This window comes from Manduca sexta, unplaced genomic scaffold (genome assembly GCF_014839805.1).
Source record: "Manduca sexta isolate Smith_Timp_Sample1 unplaced genomic scaffold, JHU_Msex_v1.0 HiC_scaffold_1301, whole genome shotgun sequence".
Taxonomy (NCBI): domain Eukaryota; kingdom Metazoa; phylum Arthropoda; class Insecta; order Lepidoptera; family Sphingidae; genus Manduca; species Manduca sexta.
In genome coordinates, this window is record NW_023592152.1 from 20,155 (window position 1) to 47,038 (window position 26,884).

The 26,884-nt window shown below is 36.9% G+C and overlaps 1 protein-coding gene and 1 long non-coding RNA gene across 2 annotated transcripts; one reads left to right on the top strand and one right to left on the bottom strand.

The window, feature by feature from the left end:
• Positions 1-3,167: 3,167 nt before the first annotated feature.
• LOC115454948 lies at positions 3,168-4,061 on the bottom strand. Its single transcript, XR_005113411.1, has 2 exons — positions 3,745-4,061; positions 3,168-3,429 (listed from the first exon to the last, which is right to left on the bottom strand). It is a non-coding gene; the product is annotated as an uncharacterized LOC115454948 (long non-coding RNA).
• A 16,489-nt stretch (positions 4,062-20,550) lies between these two features.
• On the top strand, positions 20,551-26,617 carry LOC119191284 (the record flags this gene model as incomplete). Its single annotated transcript, XM_037445196.1, has 5 exons — positions 20,551-20,718; positions 22,308-22,395; positions 22,759-22,860; positions 25,716-25,777; positions 26,444-26,617. Coding segments are annotated over exons 1-5 (594 nt in total), but the record flags the coding sequence as incomplete, so codon positions are not given.
• Positions 26,618-26,884: the final 267 nt, after the last annotated feature.

A 26,884-nucleotide genomic window follows, 5' to 3' on the forward strand; every position in this document is an offset into this window, starting at 1 on the left:
TGTAGCCTTTTCCTCGCGTCTTACAATTTGTTTTTCCAAAAATATTTAATGTAGTCAAGGAAAATACAACTTTTATATTGAATTTTATTATACAATACCCAGTTAACATAATTTGTTCATATTGTCTACTTTCCTAAATTATTGTACTTACATTCCTGTTACCAAATGTTATTATTTTCCAATAAAAGCTTTACGATAGAAACAATATGTTTTTATTCGGTACGCCGGTTAATAAGATTGTTTGGTGAGTGCAATAATTACCATTCATAATAACGCCAAGACTAGGGTTGCCAACCGTACTATAATATATAGTAAGTATTGTACTATATTGTGAGTCAGCGTACTAAGGTCAGTCGGGGGAAGTGTGCCATAAAATTTTCATAGCTGGATTCAATGCAAAATAATTTCTTTTTGTGCTGACTTAAGAATGTAATTTTATTAATTTAAGAATATTTGGTATTTTGTAATAACAACCTATAGCCATTCAAGGAAATCGGATCATAAATTAATAATGTTTAGCTGAAAGTAAAAAAAAATGGTAGTAGGCGCACTTGCCTCCGGAAATGGGGTAAGTGCGCCTGTGTAAAAAAAAACGCCAATATGAAACATTATAAAGAAAACACTCATTTTAGTCCATAGATAAATAAGTTTTACTCGCATTGCTCTTGGATAATTTTTAATCACTCAATATTATAACAAACTATGGCTGTCAAATCAAATTCGGGGTAAGTGCGCCATATATTTGTAAATCAGGGCTTCAAAACATTTTAGATTTTTTTTGCTATATAAGATTTTTGCTATATTACAGTTTTGTGTGCGGATATGTTGAAATAAAAAAATGGAAGCCCTAATACAATATCCATTTTAGTTCTGAAAACTAAAAAAAACATACAAAAATGTAGGAATTAACAATTTTGAATGCGTTATAACTTACTTACTTGCATCGATTACTTAGAATTTGGCCTTATGACATTTGATATGTTTTAGCTGTATTATATCCAGATAACGTGCCTGATCGAACAGTTGCAACCTATTCACGTAAAGTTGGTCTAGACCAAGGTATTTCAGTTTTTCTTTTGTAAAACGAATTAACTAATACGCCCTTTTATTTAAGTCGGCTCAAAACAAAATACCTTGAGTACAAAAACGTCTGCTGTTAAGTATAACATTTTAATAATAATAATTCATATTAGTAAAACATATTCCCATAAAAGGTTGGTTATATATGGATCAGGGGCAAGTGCGCCATACGACTATTAACTGTGGCGCACTTGCCCTACTCGACAATTTTTAGGTAATTTTTTTCGCATTGCTCAAAAATCCTTTATATTAGTATATATAACTAAAATTCAGGCAGGAAGTTAAAATAAAAGGTTTAAACTATGTATTTACCTTACTGGTTTACAGAAATATGTTAAATATCTTGAAATATTTGATATTATCTTTCACAGGATCATCTCTGTTTACAGGTCTAAATGACACTTAAAATAAAATGGCGAATAAATCGTATTAAAATGAACATAGCCATTTATGTTTTTTAGTGGAACTGTATTTCAGTTAGTAGCATAGATGTAAGATTGCGGTAATTGTATAACATCAATAGTTCTCGATTTTTTTAGGGCAGGTGCACTTACCCCGTCGGTGCACTTGCCCCACCTGACCTTATATACTTACTGTTGAAGAAATATACATTATTACCCAAAAATACTATATTTTCAACACTATAATGCAATAAAGAAATCCCTCATTTGAAAAATATATGAACGCTCTTTAACTTTTAAATGATTGGACAGCGTGTATCCAAACTTTTATAGAAATTAATCAGTAACAAATATATATTTGTCTTTTTTTGCTTATTCCATAAAATACTATATTTTTTTCAAGTGTTCTTATACTTATACATATATGTTTTTATACCTTGTTTTAAAAAATACTACATTTCTCTGAAGAATTATAGGCAACCCTAGCGAAGACTATAACGTATCTGCTACTTAATTATTGAGCCTCACATTGCACATCAGAAGGTGAGCTATTGTTTGAGGAAGTAGTGCCAGCAACCCAGACATAATATTCCCAGCCGTAATATTTTTTGATTTTTAGTGGTTTTGAAGGCGGTTATATTATTTGTAAAAAGTTTTTATTTATTGCTTTTTTGTGTTAGTAAGAATCATGAGACCAAATGGCAAACGCACTTTCAAACATAAAAAGAATTTACTAAATCAGGCGATGCCGCTTCGAGTAACTCCTTACTGTTAAGGAGTTGTTCCTTCCATCATCAGCTCAGCTACATAAGATGATGATTACTATACGCAAGTAAGTACCTACTTAAATTACTCCATAAACTTTGCGAAAAACGATGTGTGTGCATATAAAATTTAAGGGTTCCCTTCGATTTTTCCAGGTTTCGATCATCAGATCCTGACTTGGTGACTATGGGACCACTTCAGAAGTATCTCCTATCTGTTGGGTTATGACTATATTTGAATAAAATTGAGTAAGATTTCTTAAATATACATTTATTAGTTGTTACACTAAACGAACTGTTCAATACATATTTTGACACACGGAAGACAACAACGCTGCTCGGCAGATATCAAAAGAAACAATATATGTTTACGAAGATACCTTTAAATATACTATTTATATAAAATACGTTTAAAAGACATTATTCAACCTTTAAATTTATCTTTATTCAATACTATCGAACTATAAAATGAATTTTAAAAATCTGGACAGATTTATGGACACTAATGGCGTAACAAACACAGCAAAAAAATCATGCAGTCGAATTGAGAACCTCCTCCTTTTTTGAAGTCGGGTAAAAAAAGAGTGATGGTACGTCATCACCACCCATACACCTAAAATAATAAATATAAAGTAAGACTCATTTGGCACTACCCACGATTAAAAATGTTTAGCTTATTTAGGTACCTATGTTGTTTATATTTATCAAATATTTATTCCATATAAGTAAATTCTAACACAGAGAGATTGATTTAAATCCAGTAAAAATTAAACAAGTTATAAGCCTACAAAATTTCGATAGAAGGAGAAAGTATCAATAAACCAGAAAAGAGGCGCAATATGACGTCATCGGAAACGATGATGCGTGCGAAAGAATGAGTGTCACAAAAATAGACTTGACAAAATAAAATAAGAAAAAACTGTTATCAAAAATAAATATATAATATTAAAAAATAAAGTTTGTGGTTGTGGGTTTCGCCCTCGGTCTCACATCCTTACTCGTCCCCGAAATTAAATGCCACACCCCTGGATTCGCGGGTCCAACTCCTTCTGCGCTTCAGACTTTTTGCTGTCGCAGCCTAGGACGGGAACACGCCTCGACGATCGTCTGGATCAGGACGCGGCCACAGCACAATTCGTAGAATACGTAAAAACAGCTGAAGAAGGTCACTCCGTACGAAGCTCCTGGAATGGTGATCAACTTGGTCAGGCAGGTCAACAAGCGAGCGGCGAGGCCTTGGGGGAAGTGGCAATTCTAAGCTACAACTCTTTGTCCCAAAGCAAAAAGCTAACTTCGGTGACTTCGATAAATTTAAACCAGGTAATGAAAATGCAAATACAAAGCACTACGATATTAAAGTACAATTGATAATTACACAATGAATGTGACGACTGTGATACGATATTAGCGACCACAGCTAAAGGAAATTTGAATTACAACATCAAGATTCACTACAAACTATCATTATAAATGTTTTGACGTATTTGTTCTAAGCTCACCAATATAGGTTCTGAATTACACATGACGCTCATAAAATAGCGCTAATAATGTAAAAGTAGTTTGTTTTCTTTCAACGTCTCTACTGTTTATTGACGTTTTCGAGTAGGCGTAGTGTTCAATGCAGGTATCAGTTAGTAATATTATTGTACCTATTAGTAAGCATCGCGGACACATGTAGGATTTTGCTTCCTCGGGGGAGATAAATTTTGAATGTTTTATTTTAGTTTTGAATCGAATAAATGTGATTGATATGCATAATATTCTGCTTATTAGCGGAGTCAATGCTTACCGGCGCGGCGGTACAAAACACAGGCTCATGTCTACCTTGTACCTGTATCTATTGGGTTTATTGGGTGGGTAATACAGATTATTGTCTGCTCGTAGATTTAAATGATTCAATGAACTGTGACGCATTGTACATAATATATCGCCATAATCATAAATATAAATAGTATAATGAAAACTAATAAAGACTGCAGTTTATGAACGTTTACAGAAGGAAACATGTGTTTTTTGTAATGTAATAGGCACACTAGCGGAGCCGTCAACAAAATCAGTAATTATAATGATTTCTTATGTTTACGCGAATGTTAGACATTGTGGCGGTACAATCGATGCATACACCGCCATCTTGTCAACATCACCGGAACAGCAAGAGGATCGATGCAGTGACGCAACTACAGTGATATCACACAGCAATAACGATAGATGGCGACGTCGATCCTGAATCACGCTTGCACAATTTGCGCGACGTGCAGCATATATACCACCTCCGAATAAAAATTGTCGGAGGGGCCGCAGCCGGTCAGGCGCAACATCAGCCTGACTGGAAATCTTCCCTCTCCATAGAGGAACGCAACCATCTGTTCCTCTACAATGAAACTATTTTTCGGATTTTATCGCAGTTCTAATATCTTTTACTTTTTCTCCCGAAGTTTCGAAGACTTTGCTCCCTTCATGGTCACGGAAGGCACACACTGGACTGTGTATGTACCTAAGGCCGCGGCAAATATCCCTCCGTGCATGGGTTCGCATTCGATCTGAACAAGAAGGTTCTGTAATAGGCAGTTATGTCATTCCACTCGATTACTTATAGATATAATTATATAAATGAAATAGATACGATCAGGTCATGAACGGTAGACACCTAGTAAAGAACAAAGCTGATCACTAGCATTGCACTCCTGTCGTCCTGTGGTATCAGAGGCCTTATATTCTTACATCTTATTTACATTATAAATAACTACGTGTAACACCCATTTTAATTGCTTAGATTTCGATATTAAGGTTATAGCTTAAGGTCCATTTTCATACATTTTGTTTCGGCTTTAATCTGGGTAACTAAACAAGTATTGGCAAGTAAAGAATTTAAATTCACGTCTAGTTAGTGATTAGTTCTCGCAGTTAAAAGAAAAACGTAAAAATAATTAATATGCATGGATATTTCGGCCTTTAAAATTTCGTCGTATTAAATTTTTTAAGGCCGAAATATCCATGCATATTAATTATTTTTACGTTTTTCTGTCAATACTTGTTTAGTTACCCAGATTAAAGGTGAAACAAAATGTATGAAAATGGACCTTAAGCTATAACCTTAAGAAGACACGAGTATTCCAAATTTAAATTTATTTAATTTGTATTGAATAACGTGGTGAATGGTGCGACAAATTCCACCTCTGCTTATCGCTTGGAGTATAACCGTGAAGTTACAGATTGCAAGTGCCCTTGAACGGGTATGGCGCGGCGTCGGGAACACGGCTAAGTATTTTATCTTTCTTGTAAATTCCGTTTAAAACTTATTTTTCACATTTAATTGGTCAAATAAAGATTTTTTATATTTTGTAATTTTAACATTGGTTTCCCAAGATATAGCCTTCGTCTAGTATGGGGACCCCTGATCATTTTAGTACTTATTTAAATTAATTCTCGTGATAAATTTTATAAAATCTTCAATAATTTTAAGTCGTTGTAAATGTGATTTTATAATAAACAATTTGTATTTTCATTTCATTTTGACTGTACATACGTAAGTTTTATATTCTTAACAGTCTTATCACGATTCCCGGCGCTGTGAGAGGTACTCACGGCTGATGGCACAAACTTTGTTTAAACAAAACTAAATATAGTATCAAACCAGACCGTACTGGTGCGTTGTGAGTGAACAGATATTGGAGATGTTACTCGTTTTAAAAGTATTTGTGTGTTCGTGATCATCCGTGTTTTGTGCAGTTAGATTACATCCTGAAGTGGAATTTGCATTATTTCAACTGACGTGTGTAATAAGTGTGATTAGTGGCATACAAGTAGCAGTCTCTACAGTAAGTAATATATTTAACTAAGGGTTTAGTTTACAAAAGTTTAGTGATAAGATATAACACAGGCAAAAGATAAAAGTATAGGTAACACATAAACGTGACAGAACATCCTCTACAATCACTAAAACCCTGGTTTGAAAATAGGAGAACTATGTTACAATATAATTATGACGTCGATTTAGACAAATACATATATCGTGCCTTTAGAATTTCGGTAATTACACGAAAGTCGATGTTGCATTCGATAGTTTAACACTTTTCAAATGTTGTGGATTATAAAATCAATTTAACGGTTTTTTTGCACTTGCGACATTGTTACTCTAAAGGTGCGATATAAATGAGCATTCTGGAAGTTTTCGCAAGCGCCTCCTCAAAATCATGTGGCAAAAATTAGTTTAACAATCAATCAAACGTTTTATAGGCTCCTACGTCATTATTAGCGCAAGTCTCCTACGAATTCTTTATAGTTTCAATTAACAAAATACTTAAGACACCTTTCGCGTAGTAATGTTAATTACTATATTTACAAATCCACATACATTATGCCCTTTGTCGCGTTGCCTGTTATAATTCTAGTAGCAAAATTTAGTTAGTTGCTAATAATACTAGTTCACTATCAGTTTAGTAAATAAAGCTACATATATCGAATGTTAAACAACATTTCATTAGCACGTTTCCATTCTGTTGAATTCATTTTATTATAAACTGCGCCTCTAACTGCTAATTTAGATAATAATTTTGTGACACACAAAATCAAAGTGTATCTACAAAATAACCCATTAGTTTGTTTATATTTCAGATAAAATCTTTTAAACCTACGATAATTTTATAATGCAGTATATACAGTATTATAATTAATTTGAAATTAAATTCAATAACAGTAACTACTCGAAGTACTGAAAAAGTGCCTATTTCATAATCAGAGCAAATGTTATTTATTGCGCAAAATAGTATAGGTATATAATTTACATATATCCATAACTAGCTTTTGCCCGCGGCTCCGCTCGCGTTATAAAGTTTTTCAGGCTAAAGTTTTCCGTTATAAATGTAATAGTTTCCCGGGAGCCTATGTTCTTCCCAGGGTCTCAAACTGTCTCCATACCAAATTTCATCTTAATACGTTGTGTAGTTTTGAGTTTCACACGTTCAGACAGACAGATGCAGCGGGGGACTTTGTTTTTTATAATATATTTTTTTCAACTTTTAAAGTGGAACAATCCCGTCATACATCATTGTTGCATAACTTTAACCGTTTACGCAGCGCAGGCAACGGAAGCTCTCAACACTTATAAGTTTCCCCGTTTTTGCAACATGTTTCATTACTGCTCCGCTCCTATTGGTCATAGCGTGATGATATATAGCATATAGCACTCCAAACAAAGGGCTATCCAACACAAAAAGATTTTTTCAGTTAAAGCCGGTAGTTCCTGAGATTAGCCATTACTGCTCCGCTCCTATTGGTCATAGCGTGATGATATATAGCTTATAGCGGTCCACAAATAAAGGGTTATCCAACACAAAACGAATTTTTCAGTTGAAATCGGTAGTTCCTGAGATTAGCCATTACTGCTCCGCTCCTATTGGTCATAGCGTGATGATACATGACTTTAAGCACTCCACAAACAAGGGACTATTCAACCCAAAAATATTTTTTCAGTTCGAATCGGTAGTTCCTGAGATTAGCCATTACTGCTCCGCTCCTATTGAATATAGCATGATGATATATAGCCTATAGCACTCTACGAGCAAAGGGCTATCCAACGCAAAAAGAATTTTTCAGTTTGGACCGATAGTTCCTGAGATTAGCCATTACTGCTCCGCTCCTATTGGTCATAGCGTGATGATATATGACTTTGAGCACTCCACAAACAAAGGACTATTCAACCCAAAAATATTTTTTCAGTTCGAATCGGTAGTTCCTGAGATTAGCCATTACTGCTCCGCTCCTATTGGGTATAGCGTGATGATATGTAGCCTATAGCACTCCACAAACAAAGAGCTATCCAAGGCAAAAATATTTTTTCAGTTTGGACCGGTAGTTCCTGAGATTAACATTACTGCTCCGCTCCTATTGGGTATAGCGTGAAGATATATAGAATATAGCACTCCACGAACAAAGGGCTATCCAACGCAAAAATAATTTTTCAGTTTGGACCGGTATTTCCTGAGATTAGCCATTACTGCTCCGCTCCTATTGGGTATAGCGTGATGATATATGTATAGCCTATAGCACTCCACGAACAAAGGGCTATCCAACGCAAAAAGAATTTTTCGGTTTGGACCGGCAGTTCCTGAGATTAGCGCGTTCAAACAAACAAACAAACAAACAAACAAACTCTTCAGCTTTATATAATAGTATAGATATGTACTATGTACATATTCGTCTATAGTAATATTGAAACACGTTTAAGTAGTAAACTATGACGTCACGCGGTCGTACATTTTTTTATCTCGCTTATGTCTGCTAAAGTATTACTTAGTTAGTCGCCCGCGTGAAGACCCTTTCTCACTATAAAAGTTCATAAAACACAGCGGCGACTTAGCGCCACCTGTATGACGCTAGTGCCATCTATTTATAAAACCAGACTAAAACTTCATGATTTCCCCATGGACGCATGCTACTGGAGTAAAAGTCTATGTGGTAATCCAAGACAAGGCCTAACCCTGTACCAAAAAACCGTTCAGCTGTTTCTGCCTTTACTTCTAACAAGCATCCAAACGTCGGAACATTTTGACGAACTTTTGCATTTGTTATAGATGTAAGTATATCGCTACTTATAATAATATTAATAAATACATAATACCTTTAATAAATACATATTAACATTATTTGATATACATGCACCCATTAAAAAATTAACGGTAAGGCATAAACCTAAACCATGGATCACTGACATGGTCAAATTCATGATTGACTTACGAGATGAAGCGCTAATAAAAGCACAAGTAAATAAAACGGAAAGTTCAAAAGATTACTATCGTAGTTTCAGGAATCTTGTAACAGCTACTATAGAGCGAGAGAAAAAAGCGTATTTCAACACTTTTATAAATAGTAACCTAAAATACCCTGCTTTATTATGGAAAAGTTTGAAAAATACAACAATACTTGATAAGCCCTGCACACATTTAATTCCAGATCACCTTAATAACCCGGATGCTATAAATGACCACTTTCTTAATCTACCATTAAACAATAGTATAAATATGGAAGAGATACCAATATGCAAAAATAAAAACCTAACATATGATATTTTTGATCTAAAACCAACCACTGAATCTGAAGTTAAAAAAATTATATATAGCATACAAACGAAAGCAGATGGATACGATAGTATAAATATAGACATGATAAAAGCAACATTAAAAGTAACCTTGCCAGTTATAACAAATATAGTAAATAAATCTATTGAAACACATACATTTCCTTCATATTGGAAGAGAGCATTAGTTAGACCCCTACCCAAAAAAAATACTGCTAGCCAACTAAATGATCTCCGTCCCATCTCAATTCTACCGGTTCTATCTAAAGTAATTGAAAAAGTGGCTCTAGACCAAATACTTAAATTCCTCGACAGTAAAATCATTATACCAAAATTTCAATCAGGCTTCCGCAGAGGTCATGGTACTGAAACTGCACCTTTGCATGTCACAGACGACCTAACGGAGGCTTCAGATAAGGGACTGAGTAGTATTATGGTGCTCCTTGACTACTCGCGCGCTTTTGACTGTTTACATCCCGAACTTTTGTTAGCCAAACTGGCAAGCTATGGGTTTTCACTTAATACCTGCAGATGGTTTCGGACTTTTCTCACGGGACGGGAACAGTTCGTTGTTACAGATAGCAAAGGCGGAGATAAAAATATTCTGCAATTAAACAATTACAAAGAGGGGTACCCCAGGGTTCATTATTAAGTCCAATTCTGTTTAGTATCTTCACAGCCGATTTACCAAAATGCATAGAGTACTGTAAATATCATTTATACGCTGACGATACACAACTATACTACTCGTTCCCTAGTAAAGACACTGAAGCAGCTATCAAGAAAATAAATAATGACTTGACGAATATTTACAACTGGTCCAAAAGAACTCTCTGTTATTAAATCCGACAAAATCTCAAATGCTAGTGCTAGGAACAAAACATCAAATAAAACATACGCTTAATTGTGGAGAGCAGGTAAAAATTAACGACACAGTGCTTGAACATGTAAAATCTGCACGTAATCTGGGTCTTATTATAGATGGGGAACAAAAATATGTAGATCATATAAACAGTAAAATTAGAAACGCCTTTTTTAAATTAAAAACTCTATACAAAATTAGACCATACATTAACGAAAACCTTCGGATTCTTCTAACCGAGTCACTAGTTCTGTCTCAATTTATTTATTGCAGTACGGTGTTCGGGCCCAGGTTAAACTCCAAAACAGAAAGAATTATCCAAAGAGTACAAAATGCCTGTATACGATTTTGTTATAATATACCTCGGAGAGAATTCATCACACCATATTTGAATAAGAAAAAAATTCTCAACATGTCTGCAAGAAGAGAATTACATTACGCTTGCACAGTCCAAAGAGTAATTTGGTATAAAAAACCAGAATATTTATTCGAAAAACTCTCTTGGGTAAAAGATATAACTCATAGGAATCTTCGGTCGGCTAGTAATAACTCTCTTGTCACTCCAGTGCACAGCTCCACACGGTACAGAACGTGTTTCAAGTTCACTGCAGCAAGAATTTGGAACGACCTCCCCCCTCCTTTAAGAAAAAAGATAAGTTTACTGACATTTAAAATGAGGTACAAAAATGCTTTACTTAAAAGACAGCTTGCAGCAGAAAACTTGACTCACCCTTACTGGCAATTTTCTCGCCTATGTGACTATTTTAATGAATAACCCATATTGTACAATTAGTTATGCACAAATAAATTCATACACTAACACACACATACTCACACACACACATAAACTAGAGATCCGTTCTTATTAAAGTCATTATTGCTTTTTATTTAATTTTTAGTCATTTGATATTGTCTTTTTTTTTTCACATAGTTTAATTTACTTAAACATAAAATGTTATTTGTCACTTGAAAGGCCAACGCTATACACTTTCCGCATAACATCCTAGGAAGTTAGGAGAGGCTGAAAACCAGCGCTGCTCGGAACCACTGTCCCGGTCAGCACAAGCTGAGCCGCATCCTTTTGTCTTTATTATAGTATAAGTGTAAGAATATGTATGTTATCACTTGTGTAATAAGACAATAAACTGATTTTATTTATTATTTTATTTATTATTATGGCAATGTAGTAGCAGGGGCGGAGGGTGGAATTTTTCAAAAGGTAGCCTGAGGCAAAAATAAAATTGGTTTAGGTAACATGTCGCGATCAATTTAGGGGCTGCTCAAGTATTAAGTGACGCAATTTGGGGGGAGGGGGGGTCTTGTAAAACGTTACGATACGTTACAGGGGCTATAGAGGGGGGGGGTTGATTCATACAAAGCGTTATGTAACATTGATTTCTTTTTATTTTTATTAAGAATAACGAAGGTATTTTAGCGACTTTCCGGTATTTTTCGTAAAATAACTGCGAATATTAGAAAAGTAATTTAACTTTAGAGTTACATAACTTTTGGAGGGGGGGTGGGGCGTCGGCGTACAGGAAAACCACCCCTTAACAGGAAACAAAAACTAGACAGATGTAAATAAAATTAAAAGGGAAGCCGGTAGGAATAGGGCTGTATGGACGGTTCGCTACTGATGGGTAGGGCCTAGTGACGAGCACCCAACACGTGGCAAGTACAAAATAGCGTGTTGTCCCCGCCCATTCACGCACACAATGACACAGAGCGTCGGTGCGCTGCCGTCGGCTGCGGCTGTGGCTGACAAATTGTGATTGTATGTACGAACGCAAGGAAAGCAGCTCTACGCCGGACTCTACACAGTACTTACTAGTGCTCAATTCAATTTAAATCAGACAAATCTTCTCCCATACTATTTACCAGGGTTGGGCAATATGTAATTAGATTAAAATTAACGATTACGATTACAAATTTAATTATAAAAGTTATCTCAAAATTCGATTAACGATTACAATTTTATTATATAATTTATAATTGGATTAACTATTATATTTTTGTAATCCTGATTGGTTAATATTACTTTTTTATTATACATTTAAAGAAAGTTAAATAAACTAAGAAATTGTACATAACATACATTTAGGTTTTTTATTTTAGTACGTGATCAGATTTTCAACAACATTTTTTAGTTAAAAATAGACTCAGGAAACGCTACAATTCAGTTTTTGGGCGATATACTTACTTACATTAACTTTAAATTCGATTTTGGAGCAACTCTCTTTTCAAACACGAACAGTGAAACGCACTTACAGAAGTTATCACGTTACTACGATTAGTAATTTTAGTAATCTCGATTGACGATTGATTGCAATTACTGTGAACATAATCGGATTACAGATAATTAATTTCGCCGTACACTGGTATACGTACCGGTCTATATAGGTTCGTAGAAAGCTACTCAACTATGTAAACAACAAAATTCAAAAGCTTGGAGGCCAGAAGGTAATACATCACTTACCAGTTTCAAACAAATTTTCACTAAAAAAATAAACTGTAATAAATACGTAACGCAATGAATTCATCAAAGATATGTGTACTGTTATACTATGGCCTAAAACCTTTATTCCGATTGCTTACACTGTCCTTCGAAACATTTATAGTGTAGGTAGTAGGTACTCACCAAATATTTTCCAGCTCTTTGAGGTCGTGGCCGCTGCTTCACGGCGGTGTTTCGTCGCGCACACGGCTTTGTGATCACGATGTTGGGCGGCGCGCGCGCCGGCCGCACACTCTTTACGTTTCTATTTCTTTTTTTATGCGTTTCATCCACAATATAAAAGCTCATATCCGGTCGAGCCATTTTAAACTAATTAATTATAATTACCTAATTAAAATTAAAAAATATTTTCGGTATCGCAACTGATTCCTATTGAAGTCCTCTGTGTGAATCAGGGCTCTCATATATGTATCTGTATTTATAGGGGGTTAAGGAGCAACAACAATACGTAAAAGCATATCTAATCGGATCGGAAGCGATAGCGTCACGCGGGGCTACAGCCCAGACGGTCCATCGTTGCATCACCTTGCATAAACGTGTTACCGTGGTTCTGAAGTCCTAATGCCAATTCTAGACGCACACACTCACGTGTTTCAGCTACAAAATGTTCGTGTTCGGCCACAATGTGTAATTACTTGCACCAGTATGACAAGACGTGTTGGGGTAGGTCGTAGGCGCCGCGCTTGCATATATGAAAATTAAAATACAAATTACTGCGCAGCACTGCATTTTTTCCCTTGTTATTTATATTTTGATGTATGTTACTTTAATGATTAATATCCTGATAAAGGTACACATGTATGTATTCAGGCATGTCGTAGACGAACGTGCCACCAGGAGCTACCGATAAGCAGAGTTAGGCAAAAGTAATTGTATTACAAAATAACGAATAGAAAATATAATTATAATTTATTAAAAAAACAAATTCAATTTAATTTAAACTTTCGGAAAACTTTCAAAACGAGATTTTAGGCTATATTCTTACACTTTTAATTATATTTTTAAAACAATCCGTTTTTAAAACATAAACTAACGTGGAATACAGTCGCAGAAGTGATTGCGATTACTAATTAATGAAATCAAGATTAACGTTTACAATTGATATTTAAGTAATTGGAATATTCTTAATCCCAATGAGGTACGAATCTAAATACAAAAGTGATAGTTTACTTCTACACTGGATCCATAACTATTCTCCCTGTGTAGCACTTAGTATTTTTAAACTTAGGATGCCTGCCAAATGACTATACTGGCTACAATACCTTCCAGAGACAGCGGTGCTTTACCTGCCGAGCGAAACATGTACCACAACACCTTATGGGGCTACACTTACAGAGCCTGCACACACATAACATTTGCATTTACATTTACTTGTGGTAGGATATATTTTATATATGCCCAGATAGCAAAAACCGATCATAAGGTGTTAAATCCCGCTATAGTGGCCCATGTAAGAGTGTGGCGTTCCGAGGTCAACCTGTGTGTATCTAGTTCCGACAGGCCGGCATAATTGATTCGACTGTCGAGGGGTAATCATTTTTCGTCAGTCGACATTCTATGGGAGCACACTTACCATCAGGTGTAGTTGGATCACATTGCCGTGGCCGTATCAAAAAGCAATAGCCACAGAGCTGGGCATGAGGCATTCAAGCACGTAGGTACAGGTACGATACGCCTTATGGAACACAATAATAATAAATGTTAATGGCTCCGATCCTAAAAAGAAATGCAGTGACGCCCTTAAACGACGCGAAGACTCGTCCCCGATTTTATGTTTTTTCAATAAGAAACATTGCATTGTTAGTTTTTACAAGGTGGTGAACTAAATAAAAGAATAGCAAGTTAATTTTGAGTGTTAGATAAGGGTCCACAGGTCCCTTGGCCTCAGGGGCCCCGGTGCTCTTTACTACCTAACCAAACGGTATCTACGCCCCTGGCCTCATGAACTGTTCACAGAGCACAATTTTACAACGCTCACGGCGCGGCACGACGGCATATAGAGGCGTGGCCTCTGTTATTGGCTTAATTGTACCGTCACCACTCACGGCTCACGCCGCCATGCCCACGTGCCCAACGCTACTTCAAGCTTCGAAGATTTCATGAGACTAATCACCTTATCGATTAAGATTTTTGGCATTATGATTGAATAACTGTAGGGTATAAGTGTATAGTATTAGTGTTATAGTCCAAACGGCCGTCCGATCGAGCACATTAGCGTCTTATGTCCGTAGAATGACGCAATTAAGGTGCGCAAATACACATTCACGCCTTTTAACCCCGAAAGGATACGCAGAAGGCCAATTAGTGTAGTCACTTTTCGCCATGTCTATTCTGTCCCATGATTTGATAGACGACCCTATTGTGGCATCAAACACAAATACCACACCCAGGGTTTGTAGGCCCGAGGTTTGGATTTTTATATATAGTATAGTGATGTAACGAATATTCGCACTCGCGAATGTTCGCATATTTTTGGATGTTCGCATTCGCATTCGCATTCGCATTCGCAAAATTTCTGCGAATGTTTTGCGAATGTCAATATCAGAAAAAAATATATTTGAAGATAATAGTAGACTGCCTCGGTGGCATAGTTCTACTGCATGTGCGGTACGGCAGCGCTCTAAGGTCCTGGGTTCGAATCCCGGATCGGGCAAAGTGATATTTGGATTTTTCTGCTCAGTATCAGCCCGGAGTGTGAAATTTGTGCCCGACATGGCGATAGGCTCGCCCCTGTCACACTATTAGACGGAACACACTTGGCGAAAAGTGGGTGCCCTGGTTGCGCCTTTGCATACCCCTTCCGAGATAATATTCGTAATACTGTGTGTGTAATAGTAGGTTAATAAAATCAAAATCTAAACTAAAACAATATACTTCTACAATAAACTATAAATATAGTCTAAACAAATAAACAAAAAATTATAGACTCTCAAAGAAAAATACCTCTCTTTCTTAAAACATACCAATTAATTAACTATTTTTACCACGTTTTCAGTTAGTAATTAAACTTGAGTAGAGGAATATTAAACTTTAAAAATAAACAAAATTATTTCGTTTACTTTAATAAGGCTTAAAAATGTAATTCCCCATAGAACTTGTAACACAATAGCAACTAAGAAATTAAAAGCAATTGAAAGAAACAAAAACAATATATTCTATAATTTTTTTATCAGTCTTTACATAACTTTTTAATGTTTAGATAATTATCATCTTAGATAATAATAAAATTTAGATAATCATCATAGAAAATTGGCGCCAAATTTGAACAAAAACTAAACATTCGCTTTCGCATTCGCATTCGCGAATGTTCAAAAAATGACATTCGTTACATCCCTAATATAGTATCCTATATAGTATATACTTCAGTTTATCGCGGCAAATTAATCATGAAATACATAACCAATAAGATAAATTTGATGTCCACAATACTTTTCCCCTACAACGTAACAAAACACTTGGCAACTTGACATTACGACCGAGATTTCTCATATCGGTTTGGAGAAAAATATTAATTTAATCCTGTTACTTATAAACAGTAGAATTGAAATTCAATGTTTTTATGAAACGTATGTAACTATTCAGTTAATGACATACAATAAATCAACAATGAAAAATACGAAAGAAGGTAAAAATAAAAGGCGGCCTGAAGTACCTTCTACATTTCACATCACAGAAAAGATTGACTTCGCTAATTGTTGTAATTTTTATATTTTTATATTGCTTTCTAAATGCTACAGAAATGTTTCATACGTATAATATGTATGTTTCGAAAAAAACAGTAAATTAAATTCCACAGTGTATTAGTCATAAAAGTGAACTTCATTGTTTCTAAATGATCTGAGTGCTTCGAGTTATTTTACAGTGATTTCAGCGTGCGCGAAGTCAGTGCACATCGTTGCAAGATTAAACAAATGTAACGGGACTCAAGATTACGTAATCATAAAGACAGCGATATTATATTAATATTGAGTCATATTAAGTTGTGGTTACATCTTGTGTACTTACAACCTTTTGCTAATATTATAAACTGATATTTCTAAACCTAGAATTTGGATGAAATTTTTCATACAGATAGACCGTATATTGTATTATCATTATACCTAGGCAAGGCTACTTCTTATTCCGGAGAACACAGCGGGGTACTTATAGGTACTGGGACTAGGTAGAACTTTTTACGTGGTCCTGATTCGCGTAGCATTGTTTTATTCAATTTGTTTCGGTCTCACCCATCTGCACTTTTTAAATGGCTGATAGCTAAAGGCGTAACTTTTACTGAGCCGCGACAGTTGCAAAGACATTTTGTTTTAAAACGTAAAGGTAATTTCTAAGTAGGTACAAGTAAGTAAAACCACTAAGGTAACGGTTAGCGATATAGACCACTTACCCACACTTAGAATGGGCGAGAGTACATACAAAGAGTAAAATCAACCAGGAAACCATTGTTTTGTTAATTAGCTTTATCTGCAATACATTGCAATCATTTCTCGTAACGCGATCGGTGTTTAGCTGATTCGCCCGCCAGCGCACGCCCAGAGGCGCGGCGCGGATTCACGCAGAGTATTATACTGAGTTTACTCGTAGCTTTGTACGTCACTGTAGCAATCCACAGCACCATCTATTAAAAAATCCGATTTGAAAAACAGGAACAAATTACTATATTGTGTTTATCTGGGACATGTCTATCCGTTTGTCGAATTTCATCCAAATCCGTTCAGCGGTTTCTGCGTATTTCTATCGAATAGAAACATTCACATTTATAATATTAACAAGTTTTTTTGTGTATGAATACTCGTTATAATATCAGATACATACAGAAAGCTCGGCATGTTATAGCTATGACGTAACGTGAATCACGCGGCGCATGCCCACTGTGACACATTACCACCATGGCACCAACATGCAAGCACTGTTGTGTTCCAATTGATGGATATTGTGACCTTCTTTAATTGCCATTATCCCATGAATGCTAATGTTATTGACGAACGTAATGCAGATTATGTAATATGTACTACACACCTCTGAGTCGTACAGGTCAGTGGTCACACGTCTCCAGCAGCGGTCTGAATATATCACAAAACAAACCCCTACAGTGTTGGCATATCTTTTAAGTTATTGTGCTTGTACAGTTTTATAACAACTTTCCCACTTCCCACTGAGATCAAATCTTAAAATATGGTTAAAATGCAATCTAGTTGTGAAATATATCGTTACGAAACCTTGGAATGCTAAGACTAATGTTTTCTATACAGCGGCGGCCAACTCGGTTGTTTATACTTATAGCATACTTATAGCATTCGTTTTAATTGAGGAACCAAACTACTAAACCAATTCAGAAAAAATATTATGGGACTAATTTGGAAGTAAATTGTTTCAGATAAAAAAAATATTTTTCCAAATCGGTTAATAAACTACTGAGTTCCGAGATAAAAGATATTTTTAAAAATACGCGTCGAATTGAGATTGTTTTTTTAATAAATTATTTATTAGCCTCAATAACCCGGTATGGGCAAGCCCCACCCCCTAAAATAGGTATTTTTATGAATCTATACTTCTATACCATTATATAAAGCTGAAGAGTTTGTTTGTTTCTTTGTTTGTTTGTTTGTTTGTTTGTTTGTTTGTTTGTTTGAACGCGCTAATCTCAGGAACTACCGGTCCAAACTGAAAAATTCTTTTTGCGTTGGATAGCCCTTTGTTCGTGGAGTGCTATAGGCTATATATCATCACGCTATACCCAATAGGAGCGGAGCAGTAATGTCTAATCTCAGGAACTACCGGTGCGAACTGAAAAATTCTTTTTGCGTTGGATAGCCCTTTGTTCGTGGAGTGCTATAGGCTATATATCATCACGCTATACCCATTAGGAGCGGAGCAGTAATGGCTAATCTCAGGAACTACCGGTCCAAACTGAAAAATTCTTTTTGCGTTGGATAGCCTTTTGTTCGTGGAGTGCTATAGGCTATATATCATCACGCTATACCCAATAGGAGCAGAGCAGTAATGGCTAATCTCAGGAACTACCGGTTCGAACTAAAAAAATCATTTTGTATTGGATAGCCCTTTGTTCGTGAAGTGCTATAGGCTATATATCATCACGCTATGACCAATAGGAGCAGAGCAGTAATGGCTAATCTCAGAAACTAGGAGTTTGAACTGAATAATTATTTTTGTGTTGGATAGCCCTTTGTTCCTGGAATGCTATAGGCTATATATATCATCACGCTATGCCCAATAGGAGCGGAGCAGTAATCGCTAATCTCAGGAACTACCGGTTCGAACTGAAAAAATATTTTTGTGTTGGATAGCCCTTTGTTCCTGGAGTGCTATAGGTTATATATCGTCACGCTATGACCAATAGGAGCGGAGCAGTAATGAAACATGATGCAAAAACGGGGACAATTTATTAGTTTTGAGAGCTTCTGTTGCGTGCGCTGCGTAAACGGTTAAAGTTATGCAACAATAATGTATGACGGGATTGTTCCTCTTAAAAGTTCTACAAAATATATCATAAAACAAAGTCCCCGCTGCATCGGTCTGCCCGAACGTGTTAAACTCAAAAACTACCCAACGTATTAGGATAAAATTTGGTATGGAGACAGTTTGAGACCCTGGGAAGAACATAGGCTCCCGGGAAAATATATAGCGTGACTTTTATAACGGAAAACTTTAGCCCGAAAAACTTTATAACGCGGGCGGAGCCGCGGGCAAAAGCTAGTTCATAATAATATCATACATATATATAGCGGCGATAGCTTAGTTGGGTGTGGATCGCTCTGTCGAGTCGAATGTCCGCAGATTGAAATCCCAAGGACACACACCTCTCACTTTTCTAAACTTATGTGTGTATTCTTTGTGAATTGCCGCTTGCTTTAACGGTGAAGGAAAAAAAAACATCGTGAGGAAACCTGCAAACCTCAGAAATTCTCTATAGGAATGTGTGAAGTCTACCAATCCGCACTAGGCCAGCGTGGTGAACTAAGGCCTAATCCCTCTCAGTAGTAGAAGAGGTCCGTGCCCAACAGTAGGACAGTATATAATACAAGGCAGATATTATTATTATAATATAATATGTATTTTAATCCTAAAATATTACGGACTTGGCGAGTACTCTGCATGAAGGGGCTAAAGATCTCTCCGAAACGCGATCAAACTTTATTGGTGAGTATTACGACTGTGGGACACTAACTGCCCGCAATGTAGTCTATCTCGAAGCCGCTTCATTATTCTAGTAATAGCAGTACTCGTCACAGCTTTCAAGGCTTGTTTAATCACCTTTTGCGACAGGCAAGGGATACCGTGGCGGCATTTTCAAGATGTCCCGATCCACTGGGCCCATCCCCCATCATCCTAACTACGGGCCAGTGCCTTAACAGAAAAATGCAAAAATTTGCAATAATTTGCAATAATTTGCAGATGTCTACGCGTGGCTCTACCATGCGGCCAACGCTCTTCTCATCACGCGGTTGTATAAAAAAATACACGTTTTAGCTTTCAACGCGAACTTAATAATTCAAATACGTAAAGATGTACCTAATTATTATTGGCATAAGGTACAATGAGATTTACTAGTTTTATAAACCACGCAATGGAGACATGCCACCGCGCCAGTTAGAGCGGAGATGCAGACTTGGAAAACGTAGAGTTCAGCTGTAGTAGGGCGCGATGCACAGCGACCAATCACAGCGATGCGGAGAGGTGTGGTGGAGGGCGCGGCGCCGCGGCATATTCGGCGCGTGCGGCGCGATGACTATCAGTCATTACAGTGTCTGCTCAACCAAAAGACAGTCGCATTCCGATAACATTTAATTAAACTATTGTTTCATTAACCCATTGACACATTTTAAAACCAAATAATGGCGGGACAGCAATCAAGTTTCGAATTTGTGAATGAAATTCCTAAAAAAGTGAATAAAACCAGAAAATCGCGCCCGGCGCGCGTGTTCGCGCCTAAATTTGTAGTCTCAAAAAAGAGTGCACGACAAAACGCTAGAAGACAGCTTAGTAGTGCCGAGAAACATCTGGTGAGTAACTATAACGCCATACCTATATTATTTAATTCAACAATTATTCAAAAGGTTTGCAAAATAGTGCATAAAAGTGTAAGTTAGCGCGGAGCACAAACATTCTACTTAGGTAATTCTAGATGTGGTGAACCATGCAATATTTGAACAGAGTTACATTTTAATGCATTATTTAACTTCATCTGTTTTACTGTGTGTAATTTTATTGATTAGATAGAGTTACGCAAAAATATTTAAATAAATTAATCAATAAGTTTCTTGCATTACCTTTATTATCTTACGTATAATTTTCTGTATTATAATCGTATTATATGAGTATTACTTGAGAATTACCATAAAAATAAGTTTACACCCTCACATGTTTATGCAGTGTACTCAGATACTGAGTTCGATGATGGCCCATATCGTGTATGACAGTAGGTCTACAATAAGTAGACAGTACAGAGTTTCAAGGCCGTCCTGTGTCGATCGGTAATTTATTGCCGACACACGACACACCCTCCATAGTTCCAGGACCGTCTGTTTGACCGTTATCAGTTGTGTGCTCGAGCCACGATGATCGCTTAGTTCATAAACAAGAGTGCGTCTTTGCACTATTAGCAATTTCATGCGTCGATTGAATTTGCAGTTTACGTAAAGCAGGCGCTAAGGAGAAAAGCCTCTGTGTAAGCTACATTATTTATTTATAGAACAGGATGGCACATGTGCATCACTTTATGTTAAGTGTCCTTCACCATCCACAAACACACGTCATAAGAGAAGAATCACTACTAGTTTTGAGGCTTTAATAATCCATCCTAAGTTAACTCTTAATTATAGCGGGAAAAATGAAAATATTGCAAATGGCCGCCCCGCCCACTTTGCTATGCGATATTGATCAGGCGCACCGCGCTTGCAATAAAGTGCACGATCACAATACACTCTGATGCTTGTATTTTATTAACACGAATTATTATGACTTATGAATTTGGTATTTTATAATATTGTTATGATCCGATAGATTTTCAGCGGTAGTTGATTTTAGCATTAAAAGTATATTGTTTTACATTTTCAAAGTAACTTGTTATTCTCATGACGAGGTTTCCGACTTACTAGTAAATTAGCATAGGGTATAGCGTGCAGCCATTCAATAGTAAGAAATATTAAAATAAAAAAAAATTACATACTTATTATATTAATAGCGAAAATTATTTCTTGTTTTTTATTCACGACTGAAGCGCTGCATCTGTAATCCGCGCACGCTGTGACTAAAGCACGGCGCGGCGCGGCGCCTCGTTTTTTAAGGAAAATTGTATTATAAAATATTACAATAAGATAGTTATTTTTTTCTTTTAAATATGAGAAAGACGTGGTATCCCTGAGGCTCTTTAAGCAAGCAGTACCCGACACGGAGCCACCTTTGGCGACGAGGGCGCAGCGGGTACCTAGGCGCCTTCGCCACAATGTTCCATGAGACCAATTTCTGAATTTAGGCAGATTATGTAATCAATAAGCCACGTTTTACGTCGGCAAAGGATTTAGACGTGCTAAGGAGATAATACATAATATGTATTTATTGCCTAATCAATGTTATACTTTTGTTTTTATAGTCGAATTTGCCCAGAGTCCACGGCCACAACTCAAAGATACCACGACTGGTGAAGGCAAACAATGAAAAGCAACAACCATTATCCGATGGTAAGTAAGTTTACTTGAGATTAAGGGTATTTCTTAACACTCAGGGTACACAGGTATGTTACCTTATGGTAAGTGGGTGCCTATAATAATATACATGGCCTCCGAGATGTGTCAGAGGTCAACCTATAACGGTCACAGTTCTTAAACAATGTTGACTGCCACTAGACCTACATGGCAACAATTCTTTTATTTATGTTGAATGATGAGCCGAGCATGCTGCTCGCCTGATGGTAAGAGATACGACCGCTCCCCCAAAAAAACACTACCATCTACCATCTACATCGCCAGTGATTTTATCCTATGGCAGCACTCACTGAATCTTTGTCAAATCTAAAGCTAATATGTTATGAAATATTTCCCCAGAGCCTGAGGCCGACGAGTTTGCCGGAGATGTAGAGGAGCCCGACAGCGCCGCGGACTCCGGCACCGACGTCGGACTCCTGGACGACAATGACGGCCCGCATGGTAACACAAATTACATTCCCTGCCCATACCCTCAAATGCCATAAATTTCACGGATTTCGATATATCGACGGTCCCAAAGATCAAAACCACATCTGCAAAATGCTCTTTTTAAACGACTTCAATAAAACGAGGAGGTTATCAAATCGACGTGATTTTTTTTTTGTATGTTTGTTACCTCAGAACTCGCTCATTTATGAAACGATTTGGAAAATTCTTTTTTTATTTAAAAGAATTTCTCTCCAGATTGGTCCCATAACATTTTTTTTAACATCGGTTCGGTAGTTTGTTTTTAAAATTAAAGCTTTCCTGTGACGTATTTAGTTATGTTTTTGCATTGAGTTTGGTTGACTGTACTTCTCCCATACTTATACATACAGCATAACACCTTTTCCTCGTGTCAGGGGTAGGCAGAGGCGTAACATTTTATCGCGATAGTCGTACTGTGTGTGAAACATTCAGTTATGTTTTTGGGTTGGGTTTAATTGACTCTAGGTCTTAGATACATACGTATATGTATATAGCATCACACCTTCTCCACTTTTTAGGGGTAGGCAGAGATGTAACACCACAGCGCGATAGTTGTAGTATGATCGAAATATATCAGTTGTGTTTTTGCGTTAGGTTTGCTTGAATCTACTTCTTACATAGACATATATAGCATCACACCTTTTCCCCTTTTCAGGGGTAGGCAGAGGCGTAACATTTTATTGCGATAGTCGGACTGTGTGTGAAACATTTAGTTATGTTTTTGGGCTGGATTTAATTGACTCTAGGTCTTAGATACATACCTACATATATATAGCATCACACCTTTTCCCTTTTCAGGGGTAGGCAGAGATGTAACACCACAGCGCGATAGTTGTACTGTGAGCCAAATATATCAGTTGTGTTTTTGCGTTAGGTTTGCTTGATTCTACTTCTTACATACATATATATAGCATCACAACTTTTCCCCTTTTCAGTGGTACTCAGAGGTGTAACTCCTCAGCGCCATAGTCGTATCGTGAGCGAAACACAACAATGCCATTGAGACGGTCTATTTTCTAATAACACAAAAAAGCAAATAATAATAATAATAATTTTAACAAAAAATTAAACCGCCTTCAAAAACCTCTCAAAACCAAAAAATAATTTCACATAACAGTTATATATATCGGATACCAATTTTGGAGTCGGTGCCTAATTAAAATTGCTAGTTAAGCTAGATAAATACATTAAGAAATATACGAAAACAATGTGCTGCCAGCGTACAAAGTCAGCAAGTCAGATCGTCACCGGAGATGAACGCACCGCCGCAGCACAGCAAATGGAAGCTATTAAGGAAATATTTAAATTTGTGAACTGTACACTACCCAAATTCTTCCCCTGTTACATATAGCTGGTCAAATGTGGGTGTATTACACTCCCGAAAAAGAGGAAAGAAAGAGATGAAACACCATACATGTCCTTGGTATTACACCTTTCACTGTGTATGTTTGTTAGTAGAAACGCGAACCTACTCCTTTTAATTCATTTGAAAGAAATGTAGCTCATAGATAGACTATGCAAGAAATATAGCTATATTTAGTTAGCTAGCTAGCAATTTTAATTAGGCACCGACTCCAAAATTGGTATCCAATATATACTTGTTATGTGTAATTATGTTTTGGTTTTGAGTGGTTTTGAAGGCGGTTTATTTTTTGTTAAAATTATTTTTGTAGTATGAAGGTTTTAAGTGAAAATATAAATATCAATTACTCATTTCAAAACTATTGATTGTTATCAGAAAATTATTTCTATTTGGAGGTGAGTAATTATATTTTCATTTAAATTAAAACCTTTATACTGCAATTAGACATTTTACAGATGAGATTTTGTTCTTTGGGGTAAAGAGAATTATAATAGTGGGGACCTTCGATGCTTTGCCGCTGTTGTCACATAAAATACAAAATCGTTTCTTTAACGGTTCATATGTGCATTCAATATTAATCTGTAAAAGTCTAAAATTTTCAGTATTTTAGTTATTTTGAAATGCATGAACAAATAATAACATTCATAAATAAATAACATAAAACAAATAATAATAATAATATCAACCCCGTATTATCATATACTGTCTCACTGTTGGGCACGGGCCTCCTCTACTACTGAGAGGGATTAGGCCTTAGTCCACCACGCTGGCCTAGTGCGGATTGGTAGACTTTACACACCTTCGAAATTCCTATAGAGAACTTCTCAGATGTGCAGGTTTCCTCACGATGTTTTCCTTCACCGTTAAAGCGAACGATAAATTCATAAAGAATACACACATTTTTTTTTAGAAAAGTCAGTGGTGTGTGCCCTTGGGATTTGAACCTGCGGACATTCGTCTCGGCAGTCCGTCCCACAACCAACTAGGCTATCGTCGCAACTTGTTTTTAACGGCTGATCCTGCAGTCATCACCGGGAGGAACCTGCGAACGGTATACTGGTTCCTCCCGGCTTAACGAATGCAGGGGCCAGGAGGAAAAGGGGAAGAGGAGAAATAGGGGGGAAGGAAGAGGAAGTAATAGGATGGGCCGAGAGAAATGTTCAACGAGTCCCTATCTGACCCCCCACGTGAACTTGCACCCATGGGAGTATAGACACACTCTCTGTGTGTCTAGGTCCGTGACAAATGTCCCCCCGTGCATGGGCGTGCATTCGGTGTGGACACCGAGGGCACAAGAATTGCCTCGGGGATCACAACTTGTGTTAGTTACTCATGTTTTTGTCAACCTCACAGGATTTTTGTAATTAAGGCTTCTTATAAACTTTTTATGGCGACAGCGGTTAAGAGATTCTTTTGCATTTCACAAATTCACTTTGCGGAGTTGTTGTTAATAAAATGGTTGCAGATGGTGGTGGCGAGATCCAGAGTGGATTTGGTGACGACGATCGCATCTCACCAGTGCCCGAGGTACGAACAATATTACCTAATAACACGAACACCCGCAATTGCACATGTCTTATAGTAAGTAGTCAAACCGCGGAAGGTCTGAGTGACTTGATTCTTATAAGTCAACAGCTAGATTGTTAAAAGAAAGTAATTGTCCGTTTACGAACTGACTTCTTTTTTGAGAATCTTTGAATGCAGATTCTAATATCTTCAAGAAAAAATGCACGTTCTCTTAAATATTTCTTCTCACAGCTCCAACAGTTTGGGTAGTTGTTACTGCCCTCGCTATTCCGTCTAAAAAACCCACCATATATAGGTATGCATTTTGGCGGGTAGGAAGCGGTAATCACTTGGAAGCCACCTAATCTATTAGTAAACCAGAGTCGTTCCATCTGTGGTCAAGTATTGCTAACGGTCTTTTAACACTGGACGCGTTCGCCTCCCTGTGAAATTATTTGCAATTCGCCAGTGTGATCGGGTTTCAACTGTACCTGACCACAGATAAACAAATCCGGCCTTAGTCAATAAACGTCCCATGCTTGTGATGTGATTACAAAGCAGAAAGCGAAAGAATATACCCCAACTTAGTGATTTATTCTACTCCATTAATCACTTCTCTCAGAACAAATTTTATACTTGGCTTGCCGCGAGTCTGAAACTGAATGTGGATTTCATTTAACATTTTAGGTGCCGCCAAAATTGGTAACATACCAGTTAAACAAGATCTCCGCTCTGGGCATTGCGGACTTAGGGCTGTTATCCGCCAACGTGAATCAGCTACACAACCTTCTAGATTCTTCGAACACCCAGCCGTATTATTACTTCAACTTGACCCTAATCGCCGCTAGCATTATTCTGCAAGTAAGTTCTACGACAGTCTTACACTCACTCAAGCGTTTTGTCCTCGAAGGGGTAGACAGACCGGCAAGTGCCCCCTTGCTACTCTATTTAAGCTGTGCGTATTTCGTCACATAAAGTAATGGAGGTGAGCCTGTCGACATATCGAGCACGAATTCCAGTCTCCGGGTTAATACTGAGTATGAAAATCAATCACTTTACACAATCCGAGATCAAAACAGAGACCTCAGCTGCACTGCAGTTGTATTGTTATATATCTACCCCATCGAG